This window comes from Aquarana catesbeiana, linkage group LG03 (assembly GCF_042186555.1).
Source record: "Aquarana catesbeiana isolate 2022-GZ linkage group LG03, ASM4218655v1, whole genome shotgun sequence".
NCBI lineage: Eukaryota > Metazoa > Chordata > Amphibia > Anura > Ranidae > Aquarana > Aquarana catesbeiana.
The window spans coordinates 124,139,088-124,153,664 of record NC_133326.1 but is presented as its reverse complement, the minus strand read 5'-3'; the positions used below and the strand labels follow the sequence as shown (position 1 = coordinate 124,153,664).

General features: G+C 41.7%; 1 protein-coding gene across 12 annotated transcripts in view; it reads left to right on the top strand.

Annotated features, from left to right (window-relative positions):
- HERC1 (HECT and RLD domain containing E3 ubiquitin protein ligase family member 1) overlaps positions 1-14,577 on the top strand; it is a 253,741-nt gene that overhangs the window by 101,309 nt on the left and 137,855 nt on the right. For all 12 annotated transcript variants that reach the window (XM_073619149.1, XM_073619158.1, XM_073619159.1 and 9 more), the window contains 6 exons: positions 3,042-3,207; positions 3,607-3,732; positions 7,744-7,959; positions 10,359-10,511; positions 14,028-14,160; positions 14,375-14,566. In XM_073619149.1, the coding sequence (XP_073475250.1) occupies positions 3,042-3,207; positions 3,607-3,732; positions 7,744-7,959; positions 10,359-10,511; positions 14,028-14,160; positions 14,375-14,566 (986 nt within the window). The remainder of the gene's footprint in view (positions 1-3,041; positions 3,208-3,606; positions 3,733-7,743; positions 7,960-10,358; positions 10,512-14,027; positions 14,161-14,374; positions 14,567-14,577) is intronic.

Genomic DNA, 14,577 nt, shown 5'->3' with positions numbered 1-14,577 from the left:
GGTATTCCCCACATTTTAATAAACTTTTCTTCCATCGGATAAAGTGTTGAAAACTTTCTCGGCGGAAAAAAACGTTTGTCTGGGTGATCCCACTCAGAATAAATAAGCTTTTCAAGTAAAGTATGAACAGGAAAAGCATGTGCTGCTTGGAAAGGTTTCAGTGACCCCAAAGCAGAAGAGGATTCTTTAGCAGTTTCAGGTATGGGCAACTTAAATGTGGAGCGGACCAATCCAGTGAGGATCTGCACTAAGACTTTCTCTTCTTGGGAAGTCGCAGAGGGTCCCTCTCCACCTGAATCCTCCGAAGAGGAATCATCCATCCCATCCCGATCCTCTGAAAGGGATTCATCTCCTTTATCCCAGAGCTCCTCTGTCTGAGGGTCTTGGGGAACAGAGGAAAGCCTAGTGCGTTTTCTTCCACTGAGTGAAGACGTAATCACGGCCATTAATCTTTCCTCTAGACCATTAATGGTTGAGGAAAAAACCTCTTGTGTAATATATACAGGGGCTGAAGTGCCAGAGGCAGGTGTAGCCCCTGACCCCGATGGCTCTCCCTGGCTAGCCGTCCCTGGCCCATCTTTAGGGGGGGAGGATGCTGCCGACAGGGGGCCCTCAGAACCTGAACGAGATCCCCTAGTGTCTCTGGTTCCTGGGGTGCTTGAACCTCTTCTACCCATAGTGCAAAGCAACAAGGTGTGAGGTATACAAATGAACACTGCCCGCTGAGCGATGTAGTCTGGCTAAAAGCCTTGCTACCCAATGCTCAGTCTGGTGTTACTTCAGTAAATGCTGCCTAGGAGAATGCCTGTGTCCCACCTTACATGCGACCGTCAGCTCTGTGTCTCTCAGAAGGCTGAGTGCACCTGTACAGAGTGCCTTTAATAGCCTGCAGCTGGCCGGAGTGGGAGTCTAAACACTCTGTGCTGACATCCCACCCCCTCCTCTACCGCCCCCCCCCCCCCCCCCTCGAGTTTTGAAAAAAACGAGCGCTTCCCGCACTGCCGACTCTCCTGTCATGCTTCTGGAGAAAAGGCTGGGGATGGGGGGGGGGGGAGGGAGACTGGTAACAAGATCTGCCTGAACGGCTATCTTCAGAGATGGTGGCCATTAGGCCGCAGAGCCCGGGTGGTATAACCACTTTCTAGACCCCTGTGGCCCCTCTCTAGCCTGGGGGGAACATTCAAACATGAGAAATCCACCTTTCCACCTTACCTGCTTGCAGCCTGCTTTGAGATGCTGGGACATAATCAGCACTGAACACCTGAGACAGTCAGTCAGCATGTGTAGGTTTGTGCTCTTGGCAGCCCCCGGTGGTCACAATAGGCATAGCATGCATTTACCTTAAAGGAGAAAAGCCACTAGAACTCAAAAATTCTGTGGAATCTCCTCTTACCTTATCCAGCCGCAGGGTGCTGTTTACACAGACCCAATCTTCACCTCTCACGGTGGGCTCCGTTTGAAAAAACCGTCAGAGACTGGGGACCCATCAGTAGGGGGATCCAACAGTTCTGGGACCGTAAAGCACCTCGCCAGAAATTAGGAAGTTTAAAGCCATTTTCTGATCTGCGGGGTCCAGCTCTCTAAAAAGAGAAGCATTACGGGTAAAACCTTGTTTCTTCGGACACGAGGCCCGGGTACCATTCAATTCGGCCATGAAAAGACACTTTGAATGGATCCGGTTCGCTTGGCTTGCCCCAGTATAGGATCTTAGGATATTCCCTTTGGAGCTCAGCACAGGACATCTTTACACGTCCATCACCTAAGACACTGGTGTAAAAACTGAGGTATCCCTGCAAGGGGGAGGGATTATATAGGGGGTTGAACTTCCTGATAGGGTGTGCCAGTGTCCAATCACCAGTGATACCTATATAACCCATCAGTAATTACTGTGGCTCTGTGTCCCGTGATGTTTGAGAAAGAAAATTAACTTTAAAACCAACCCCTTCACTCAAGTCAGCTCACCCTATTTACCATTCCTGAGCCCCTGCTTTGTGTCCATATTAAAGTGCAATTATACCAACAACAAAAAATGCAGTTAGGATTTTGATGACAGAAGAGACCCTATTGGTCTCGTCTATCATAAGCGCTTCTCCCTGTCTGTCAGCATTTATGTACACTAAGCCAAAAATGTGCAGTTCAGTGTACATTTATGGCACCACTCTGTGCTGTAATGATGTAACCCCTGTGCGCATGCATGGAAGTGACATCATCGCAGTTGAAGAATCTGAACCCAGAAGGACGACTGGGAAAAGATGGCAGTGCCCGTGACCAACAGGAGCACTTACAACGCTGCATTTGAGGGGATGGCTTGCCAGGTGAGTCTACTATAATGTGCTAAGATGCTCTGCATACTAGCATATAATGCTTAAAAGTTTTTTAAGGCCCAATTAACTCTGCTTTAAATGTTAGAAGACTGCCAAATCATTGCTGTGAGGTGGAGCTGGGTGAGCTGACCTTGCTTAGACCAATTTATTGCTTATGCTACAAACTTTGAGGATGAATTGCTCCACCGTTCTTTCTGCAACAAGGGAAGGTGATGGTTTTTTAAAGCTCCTTTGCAGCTTGTTATAAATGTGTAAAATATTTTAATGTCTATAACCTAGCCACAGTTATGCCCTGTACACACAGTCGGATTTTCCAACGGAAAAAGTGCGATTGCATTGTGTTGTCGGAAATTCCGATCGTGTGTGGGCTCCATCGGACTTTTTCTGTGGGAATTTCTGACAGTAAAAGTTTAAGAGCAACAAAAGACAACAAAATCCGATTGGTTAAATTCCGATCGTGTGTACACAAATCCGATGCACAAAGTGCCACGCGTGCTCAGAATAAATTAAGAGATGAAAGCTATTGCAAGACAAATTTGAGCCAACATCCGTTGGAAAAAATCCATGGATTTTGTTGTCGGAATGTCCGATCGTGTGTACCGGGCATTACACTTTAAAAAAGTTCAAACTAGGAGAATTGTTTTGTCCTTTTTATTCTCTGTTCTGGTTTGCATTTTTTTCACATAAAATAACTTGTATTTGTGTTATCTCTTAAAGGGAACATCATAACTTTCTAAAGTTGTGCTTAAAGATGCTGTCCAATCATCTAGCACTGGCTTTAGCAGGAGGAGTTGCTACCAGCATCTTAGGACGCCAAGCTGGCCCTCTACGAAATTTGCTTTTTCGCCTAATGGATGCAAGTGTACCAGATGAGATTCAAGAGGTGATGTTTGTTTACATCCATCTGACTTTCTGTATAAATAATTATAAATATGTTAAGTGACTTTTCAATCAGACAAGATGCAATACAAATGTTTCATATGCCATTTGTATATCCCTTTCACCTACTGTGGCTCTGCTGTAAGTACAATTTTTTGTGATTTGTAGAGACTGACAATTGTTAATGTAATTCGCTTTATATGGGGTGATGTAATAAATGACCATTATTCGAATCGGCTCCATGGGTCCCAGGAACCGGCCATTGTCATCTGGATCCCTGCAGTCTGTATAGCAACTAAAGTATAATGTGTTACAAAAACAATGGGAGGTCTTCGCTTTGCAGTATGGTGATTCTAGAATAGATGATATTGCAAAGCACTTACATTGGCCTCTTTACCCACAGGTTGTAATTGAGACTCTGTCAGTGGGAGCTACCATGCTGCTGCCGCCTCTGCGGGAAAGAATGGAGTTATTACATTCTCTCTTGCCCCAAGGACCTGATAGATGGGAAAGTCTTTCCAAGGGCCAGGTATGTACATTTCTCTGAGGTAAACAATGGAAAATTGTTTATGCAGGAAGCAGCTCTAGCAAAGATGAGTATCCTAGTACTTTCCAAATCTGTTCTCATGTCTCCCCAACAGTCCAGGTAACCTTCCATATGTGGGCGGTTTTTGTAATAAGCCTTATGCCTAGTACACATGGGCCGAATGTCAGGACACATCGTCCGGTTCAATAAAAATCGCCCAACATTCGGTCCGTGTGGGTTGAACGAAAAGAAAAATAACAAAGTGTGTACCAGGCTTTAGTCATGTCATTCAGCTACCAGTGTGCGGAAAACAAAACCTGCATTATACAGGCTCTCAGGGAACAGACCCATAGGGCATGTTCCTTTTGGACAGAGGACCCTGACTGTCCTATTCATAGTCTCTAGTAAACCTCTTCCCAATAATGGAAACACCCACTGGAGCCAGTGTCATTTATTGTGAATGAGTTGAAGCATCAGGCCAAGGATATGAAGTTGTTTCCTATAGGAGGATAACAGAAAATGTAAATGAATATATAATGTCAGAATTTACAGACCTGTAGATTTATAGCTCTTTCAAGAACTTGGATGTTGCCACTGTTGCGCTCACTCCTTCCTCCTGATGGCCCCACACATGTGGAGCGTCCATACTGTTATGTGGGCATGCAGTTTTGGTTCCATTGGGCTACGTTATTTACAGTATCTTGAAAAAGTATTCATACATTCATTTTCCACATTTTGTCAGGTTACAACCAAAAACGCAAAAGTATTTTTTTTTGCAATTTTATGTGATAGACCAACACAAAGAGGCACATAATTGTGAAGTGAAAGGAAAATGATAAATTGTTTTCAACATTGTGGCGTGCATTTGTATTCAGCCCCCTTTACTCCGATACCCCCTAACTAAAAGCTAGTGGAACCAATTGCCTTCAGAAGTCATCTAACTAGTAAAATAGTCTACCTGTGTGTAATTTAATCTCAGTATAAATACAGCTGTTCTGTGAAGCCCTCAGAGGTTTGTTTGCGAACCTTAGTGAACAAACAGCATCATGAAGGCCAAGGATCATACCAGACAGGTCAGGGTAAAAGTTGTGGAGAAGTTTAAAGCAGGGTTGGGTTATAAAAAAAAATATCCCAAGCTTTGAACATCTCACAAAGCAATCAATCAATCCGAAAATGGAAAAAGTATGGCACAACTACAAACCTACCAAGACATGGCCGTCCACCTAAACTGACAGGCCTGGCAGGGAGAGCATTAATCAGAGAAGCAGCCAAGAGGCCCATGGTAATTCTGGGGGAGCTGCAGAAATCCACAGCTCAGGTGGGAGAATCTGTCCACAGGACAACTATTAGTCATGTCATACTCCACAAATCTGGCCTTTATGGAAGAGTGGCAAGAATAAAGCCATTGTTGAAAGAAAACCATAATATATCCTGTTTGCAGTTTGTGTGAAGCCATGTGGGGAACATAGCAAACGTGGAAGAAGATGCTTTGGTTAGATGAGATCAAAATTTTACTTTTTGGCCTAAAATCAAAACGCTATGTGTGGCGGAAAACTAACATTGCACATCACCCTGAACACACCATCCCCACCGTGAACGTTGTGGCAGCATCATGTTGTGGGGATGCTTTTTTTTAAGCAGGGACAGGGAAGCTGGTCAGAGTTGATGGGAAGACGCATGAAGCCAAATACAGGGCAATCTTGTAAGAAAACCTGTCAGATTCTGCAAAAGACTTGAGACTGGGGCGAGGTTCACCTTCCAGCAGGACAACGACCCTAAACATAGAGCCAAAGCTACAATGGAATGGTTTAGATCAAAGTCAATGGCCCAGTCAAAGTCCAGACCTAAATCCAATTGTGAATCTGTGGCAAGACATGAAAATTGCTGTTCACAGACGCTCTCCGTTAAGTCTGACAGTGCTCTTGAGCTATTTGGCAGAGAAGAATGGGCAAAAAACGTCACTCTAGATGTGCAAAGCTTGTAGAGACCTCCCCAAAAGACTTGCATCTGTAATTGCCGTGAAAGGTGGTTCTATAAAGTATTGACTCGGGGGCTGAATACAAATGCACGCCACACTTTTCACATATTTTATTTGTAAAAAATTTTGAAAACCATTTATCATTTTCCTTCCACTTCACAATGTGCCACTTTGTATTGGTCTATCATATATAATTCCAATTAAACGCATTTACGTTTTTGGTTGTAACATGACAAAATGTGGAAAAAAGGGCTATGAATACTTTTTTTCAAGGCACTGTACCCTTATTTTTACTTTGTCTTGCTTTGCTTTCCTGCGGAAGCTGACAGTGAAATGCATTAAGAACACAGCCACCATCTATGTTCACTAGATGAGAAGTGGACTGATAATGAGTAAACTGTTATGCTGTAAACATACATGGGTGAAGGTGGCAGGTATTCCCATGTTTAGATGAAAGTTGAGAGGTAACAAGCTAGATTCCTGCATTTATTTATTTATTTTTTGGGGGGGTCATTGTAACATTAAAATTGTGATATGACAATTGTGAAGAATTGTTCTTTTTCATGTGTCTTAAAGTACTTGGCTGACATTTGTAATAAAAAAATGAATGATTTTACTACATGGTTTGAGATTTAGATCTGGCACCTTTTTTAAAAGTCCCACCCGAATTGAGGGATATAATTTAATATGACTCTTTTTATGGGGGTATTTTTACAAAGCATGCTCTGTTGGTGAGACTTTGGGACTGATTTATGAAATACTGCTTTAGTCTCCTTTTAAATCTTAGTAAATGTTAGCCAAGCTGAAGAAATAATTGGAGGGACCAATAATCCTTGTGTAAATGTCAGCTTTTTATTAAGAACTGGTATTTACCTGAACTTTACATGAATTTTTAGTGACACAAATAGTATCAGAGTGTTTAGTTTTGTTTACTGGTCCCCTAGCATTTTGTATATATTTTTGGACCTTCTTATCACAGGCCGTTAACAAAGAGCCGGAAAGTTCGCGTTTTTCATTTTATATATACCACAATAATGTTCAGCTTTGATGTTTGCTTGGCCTGCAAGATGCAAGGCAGTGTTGATAACTTTGCTGCCAAGCGTTGTAGGTTGTGTTGTGGTGTTTGGACAAGTGTGAACAAGGACTTAGGACCAGTTCACACTGATTTGACAAGCGCTCCAATGTCAGAAGTCCGACCCCATTTGGACTCCATTCTGTGCAATGCAACTATTCTAATTGGTGTGACTTGAGTTGCTCCAACTTAGAAAAAAGTCCGACTTTGGTATGACTTGCATTGACGTCTGTTAAAGAATCCACATGCAAGTCTTGCTGGGGTACAGCTTTGAAATCGGGGCAGTGTGAACCTGGGCTTAAAGTATAACTAAAGGCTAAGGGATTAGTACACCTGTCAGTTTTTTATTGCAGTTTGGGGAATCACCCTCTCTAGATGTCCTGTTTTAACATTATAGCTGTGAGTGAAAGTGAAAAAAATCCCAAATTTTGGGTTGTCACCAGAACAGGAATAGAGGAGAAATCCTAAGTGTTCCAGTAGGCTCACTAGTTATGGGTGACGATCAGGGATTCCCTCAGAGGAATTTCCTCTTCCTTTCTGTTGTGACTGTGGCACAGGAAGTGAAGGGAAATCTACCCAATGGAACACAAATGGCAAAAACCTGACCAGGATTATAACTTTCCCTTACTCTATCCAAAATGAACAACAAATGTGCCTTTTGGTTCTAATTTAAAGTGACCATATGTATAAATGATGAAATTGTTTATATCCAACACATGTCAGTAATTCTCAAGATTAAATAGACATTTAGCTGATGAATGAACTGGACTATATTTAGAACACAGGTATGTTGTCCATCCAAAGTAGACATTCTGCTTAGAGATCCCAGAAAAGCACTCAGTTCTGATTGAATTCATTTATTAGTGTGATTGGAATGTACCCTGCATAAGTCAGTGAATCGATAAACTATTCATAATGAAAAAAAGTTGTTTTGTATGGGAGTTCTGAGATGATATCATTGCAGAGGATGCAGCTGGACATCATTCTGACAAGCCTTCAGGATCACACACATGTGGCATCCTTACTGGGATACAGCTCTCCTTCTGACTCCTCAGACAGCTCCTCTCTGCCTCTCTCCTATTGCTCCAATTCTGACCCCAACTCTCAGAGCAGTCATCCAGACACTCACCTTGCAGAGATCCTGATGAAGACACTTCTGAGAAACCTGGGCTTCTACACGGTGAGACCACACAGCTGGAATCTAGTTAATTTGTTTATGGGTTCACCAAAGTCACCCTAAGCACGTATTCATTTTATTGCTATAGACTTATGCTGGCCATACACTATACGAAAAATTGGCCGAAATTTGGTAGTTTAGACTGTTTGTTTTTCGGCCAGTTAATGGTGACAAAATCGATAATCGGGATGTTTTTTGAGCCGAAAAAACGTCAGACAAGTTTGGAAATGTTCTGCCGAACGAATGATAAATTTAAAGGTTAATGTGTTTCCCATCCGAACTGTTTGCACTAGGTATACAGTATGTAAAAAAACAAAAAAAAAAATGGATTCATTTTATGTCCACTGAACGATTTATCGGTCATTACATATCGTTTGCTCTCACGGCCGAATGTTTGTTTTTACGAAAATGGGTTAGACCGATTTTTCGTATAGTGTATGGCCAGCATTAGACTAGCCATACATGCTTCAATTTCTCTTGTTCAGCCTTGCAGGCTGAATGAAAAACAAATATTTAATAAATTCCTCCATCCATGCAGTCCCCTGCAAATTATTGTATTCTGACAGCAGCTGGCACCCGTGGCTATCGGGGAGTACCCTGCCAATGACAACATCTGATTGGATGCAGTCACTGTTTAGCTGCCAGCAGGGCCACTCAAGGCTTTAAAGAAATTGGAGCCATGTATTTGCTAGCAATTAGGGTTACCCACTGGCTTCTAAGTATTTAGAGATTTAATTGTGATATAAATCTGTATGTATAAAAGCCAGGGAAGCCAGCAGTGCTCTAAAGAGAACCAGACAGGGATATGTAATTGTTAGAATCTGAATCTCAGCTCTTATGTTACTACACCGATACAGTTTTAACCCTCAGAGTGTGTGTTATATTCTCTCACAGTTAGAACAGAAATGGTATATTCGTGTAAAGCTGACTATAAAAGCAACAATGAGATTGCACCATCTACCATCAACTATTAGGCTAGGTTCCCACTTGTGCAGCTCTGCGAGCGGGCACAGCAGCTCATTCATTTGAATGGGCTGCTGTGCTCCTGAAAATCAAAGGAAAAGGTCCCTGTTTCATTTTTTGAAAAGGTGGCCTGCACGGAAACTGCAAGTGCAGTGTGGATTCCAGTGCAGGGAAACTGCTCTGCTTTTTCCAGTGCGTGGGGGTGCCATTCGGATTAATGGTACCCCCACGTATCTTCTGTCTGGGTGTTTGTGGCCAGTAGAACCAGTGCGGATCCGCAGCGGGAACCACCCACACAAGTGTGAACGTAGCCTTAAGGGCCTGCCAGCATTGATACGAATTGAATGGCCGTTTTAGGTTTTTCCTCCATTGCATAGTTTTGCAAAATCTTGCACACTGCAAAAGCTCAGTACAGCATGTGGGTTTTTTTTTTTTTTAACAGATCTTAAATGAGGCCTATTTACAATATGCCTGTACACACAATAATTTTTTTATTTTTAAAATGGTCGGTATTTTGCACCTGTGCGTGCAAATACGCGCATATGAGCATACATCCGAATTCATTTTTCCAAGGTAGGTATTGTACACACGTATGAGCAGATTGCAGGGCCCTGGAAATGGCTGGCCTGTCTCCAACCAGCTTACTGCCTTGTGCTGTTCACATTTAGGCAAAGCTGTGTGTATTCACTTATATAGGTATAATGTCTGCAAAGTGTCAATCTCTGTGGCAATGTGCACTGCTGCAGTGACATACTGGCTGCACCTAACTCTTCCCACCAATCATTGCAGAGCAGAATGAAAAGAAGAATGGCTGTGACCTCCCTTTTTTTTTTTTTTTGTTTTAGGGCAGAAAATATCAAAACCTAGAGCAGAGAGCTGCACAACAGCTATGGGCGGAGATATAACGATATAGGTGGTGCATACTAGAGCATTGCTTTCACTGGGCATACGAGTTGGAATAAGCTGCTAAAGGCATTCAGTTTGATGCCATGTCACATCTTGCAATGTTCAATGCTTCACTGGTGCCAGGCAACTCTGAAAACCCTTGCAAGCTCTGTTATTTAACTCCAAAGGGCAAAAATCAGCAGGAAAAAAAGTGCACTGGACATTGCATATAAAATGTCTTTAATAAACAAACTACTTTAATAGTATTTTATTAAAGCAGTTTTATCTGCAATATTCAGTCAGCTCTTCTTTTTTTTTTTTTTTTTTTTTTTTTTTTTCTTTTTATGTGTCACATCTTCCCCCTAAACTTTGATACTGTTCCCTTTTGTAAATCGTACAGTATGTTGGCACCCCCGGGGGATTACAAAGAGGATCTTTGTAACACTGGTGCAATGCTCAGATCTTATGTAATCTCTTTGAGTATGGAGGCCGATATATATATCCCCCCCCCCCCCCCCCCCCCCAAGAAGGTCTAATTATGTATTCTCTTTTAGGATCAAGCTTTTGGAGAGTTGGAGAAGAACAGTGATAAATTTATTGTAGGATCATCTTCCGCAGAGAACAGCCAGCCAGCTCATCTTCATGAGTTGCTATGCTCCTTGCAGAAACAGTTGCTGGCATATTGCCACACAAACAATATAAGCGAGGTATGTATCACAGCTAAGCGTAGTGGCTGATGTCATTCTGCTTTCCTTAAAAATCAAAGAGGAAGGCAAATAAGTTTTTTTTTTTTTTTTCTTGACAGCATTAGATGCTTTGTTTATATACTGTGTATAGACTTTATATTATTAGGATTAATATATTTTGTTTTATGACACACACATTCTTAGGACAAAGAACATCACTTAAACCAGAACAGTGTGGTACATAGAGCAGAGAGATGAATTAAGTGTTTAAAAAACAAAAAGGGGAGCACACATGGTAAACCACTGTATCTGTGTTCCTCCTATCTTCTCTGTTTCTAATAATCCTTTGGCTACCACTGGCATATGCAATACATCGTTCGCAGCAGCACTGGGAGGGGGGGTTGGTTACACACACTCCTGGCTGCTACATCAGACCCAATCGCACCCTCACCATGTGTCCTGTTGCAACCAAAAATGTAAATGTATTTTATTGGGATTTTATGTGATAGACCAACACAAAGTGGCACATAATTGTGAAGTGGAAGGAAAATGATAAATGGTTTTCAAAATTAAAAAAAAAAAAAATATGTGAAAAGTATGGCGTGTATTTGTATTCAGCCCCCTTTACTCTGATACCCCTAACTAAAATCTAGTGGAACCAATTGCCTTCAGAAGTCCCCTAATTAGTAAATAGAGTCCATCTGTGTGTAATTTAATTTCAGTATAAATACAACTGTTCTGTGAAGCCCTCAGAGGTTTGTTAGAGAACCTTAGTGAACAAACCGCATCATTAAGGCCAAGGAACACACCAGACAGGTCACGGATAAAGTTGTGGAAAGGTTTAAAGCAGGGTTAGGTTCTAAAAACATATCCCAAGCGTTGAACATCTCATGGAGCTCTGTTCAATCCATGGCTGTCCACCTAATCTGACAGGCCAGGCAAGAAGAGCATTTATCAGAGAAGCAGCCAAGAGGCCCATGATAACTCTGGAGGAGCTGCAGAGATCCTCGGCTCAGGTGGGAGAATCTGTCCACAGGACAACTATTAGTCGTGCACTCCAAGTCTAGCTTTTATGGAAGAGTGGCAAGAAGAAAGCCATAAGAAGTCCCGTTTGCAAGAAGCCATGTGGGGCACACAGCAAATATGTGGAAGAAAGAGGTGCTCTGGTCAGCTAAAACCAAAATGGAACTTTTTGGCCTAAAAGCAAAACGCTATGTGTGGCGGAAAACTAACACTGCACATGGTGGTGGCAACATCATGCTGTGGAATGTTTTTCTTCAGAAAACTACAGGGAAGCTGGTCAGAGTTGATGGGAAGTTGGATAGAGCCAAATGCAGGGCAATCTTAGAAGAAAACCTGTTAGAGTCTGCAAAAGACTTGAGACTGGGGCAGAGGTTCACCTTCCAGTAGGACAACAACCCAAAATATACAGCCAGAGCTACAATGGAATGGTTTAGATCAGGGATCTCCAAACTACGGCCCTCCAGCTGTTGCGGGACTATACATCCCATGAGACATTGTAAAACTTTGGCATTCAGAGACTTGGCATGATGGGAATTGTAATTCCTGAACAACTGGAGGGCCGTAGTTTGGAGATCCCTGGTTTAGATCAAAGCATATTCAGCTGTTTAGAATGGCCAAGTCACAGTCCAGACCTAAATCCAATTGAGAATCTGTGGCAAGACTTGAAAATTGCTGTTCAGAGATGCTCTCTATCCAATCTGACAGAGCTTGAGCTATTTAGCAAAGAATGGGCAAAAATGTCTCTCTAGATGTGCAAAGCTGGTAGAGACATTCCCAAACAGACTTGCAGCTATAATTGCAGCGAAAGTTGGTTCTACAAAGTATTGACTCAGGGGGGCTGAATACAAATACACGCCACACTTTTCACATATTTATTTGTAAAAAATTTTAAAAACCATTTCTCCTTTTCCTTCCACGTCATAATTATGTGCCACTTTGTGTTGGTCTATCACATAAAATCCCAATAAAATACATTTACGTTTTTTGGTTGTAACATGACAAATTGTTGAAAATTTCAAGGGGTATGAATACTTTTTCAGGGCACTGTATTGTGGTTGTGTGCCCTAAAGTTAACTTTAGTGTTGCTTTTTACTGAAATTCAGAAATTCTGCGATTGATTATCCATTACGCTAATATTGTGTGACAAAAAAATAACAAAAATTGCGGTGTTTTTTTTTTTTGTTTTTGTCGTCTCCAGGTTGTCTGCCTTAAAAAAAAAAATATATAATGTTTTGTGGGTTTTAAATGGTTTCTTATACTTTCAAGAACCAAAAAAACCCCACTGTTTGTTTTTATGGTAAAGGCTTAGAATCTGTAATGAGACACATTTTCTAGCATCACAAAGGCAGATAAAGAAACATTCAGGTGTAATGTCTTATTTATCTGAGGGCACTTTTACAAATATATATATATATATATTTTTTAACATTCTCTTACCAAACATCTTGCTCAGAGAAATAGAAAACAATATACTTGCACCACATGTATAATACATACACGTTTCAGCACAAAAGGCATTCCACAGTGGTAACAGCTGGAGGGTGGAACCAGGCTAAAGCTGGATATACGCATATATATATTTTTTTCTTTGTACAGCCGGAGGGCTCTCCTCCGCTGTCAGACTTCACTTATCAGTGCTGCAGTGGCTGATCGAATTTAAAGTTTTCCAGCAGCCCTGTTGAATAGAAGTCGATCTGCTGATCGATTTCTGTGAGACAGGGAAGTCCCTACTGAACCGGCCGATTTTCCACCAGTGTGTATACAGCTTAAGACACTGTTTTCTGACATTTTGTCTGTCAGCGGAGCTGCCTGTAAATAACTGTGGCAACCAATCAAATGCTGAATATTTGACTTATACTATGTAAAATGCGCATATGACAACTATGTCTTGCCTCCTTAGATGGTCATTTAAAAACAAAGAGATTATAGGTGCACAAAGGGGTTATAAGGAAAAGAAAGCGTCACTTTCATTTCTATAGTCTTATGCCGCGTACACACGACCGGACTTTCCGGCAGAAAAGGTCAGACGGAATCATTTCATTGGATATTCTGATCGTGTGTGGGCTTCATCGGACTTTTTCTTTCGAAAATTCTGACGGACTTAGAAATAGAACATGTTTTAAATCTTTCCGATGGAATCAATTCCTATCGGGAAAACCATTCGTCTGTATGCTATTCAGACGGACCAAAAACGACGTAAGGGCAGCTATTGGCTACTGGCTATTTAACTTCCTTTTTCTAGTCCCGTCGTACGTGTTGTACGTCACCGCATTCTAAACGATCAGACTTTGGTGTGATCGTGTGTACGCAAGTCCGTTTCAGCGGAACTCCGTCGGAACTCTATCGGAAAAACTGTCAGTCTATTCTGATGGTAAAAATGGTTGTGTGTACCCGGCATTAGGGTAACTACAGTTTCCTATGCAACTACAAGGAAAAATGTTTTCATATATATCGTGTGCAGAAATGAAAGTTAAATATTTCTTGTAAAATAATGGTGCTGTCCTCTGTTTGCAGAACTCCAGCAGTGTGGCGTTGCTTCACAAACACCTCCAGCTCCTCCTGCCTCATGCCACAGACATCTACTCGCGTTCTGTTACCCTGCTGAGGGAAAGTCCATGCAATGGGAGTGTGGGAGAGAAACTGCGTGGTATGTGTTACTTTAGGTGTATGAAGTTGGAGGGAGCTAGTATTGTTGTGCAAACAAATTGTCAACACACAATTCCATTATGTATCCCTTATTTTATTACTATACCTTAATTAATTTGTTTTCCCTATATTTGTCACTTATGTTACTGCCTTTTTATTCCATTTGTGTATCTGGCTACATATATTCTACTTTTTTTTTTTTTCTCTCTGTACAGATGTGATCTATGTATCTGCAGCAGGCAGTATGCTTTGTCAGCTGATAAACGCGTTGTTGTTACTGCCAGTGTCTGTGTCCAGACCTCTACTCAGTTATCTACTGGACCTGCTTCCACCACTGGATCGTCTCAATAGACTATTACCTGCAGCTGCTCTTTTGGAAGATCAGGAATTACAGTGGCCTCTTCATGGTAAATGAGGC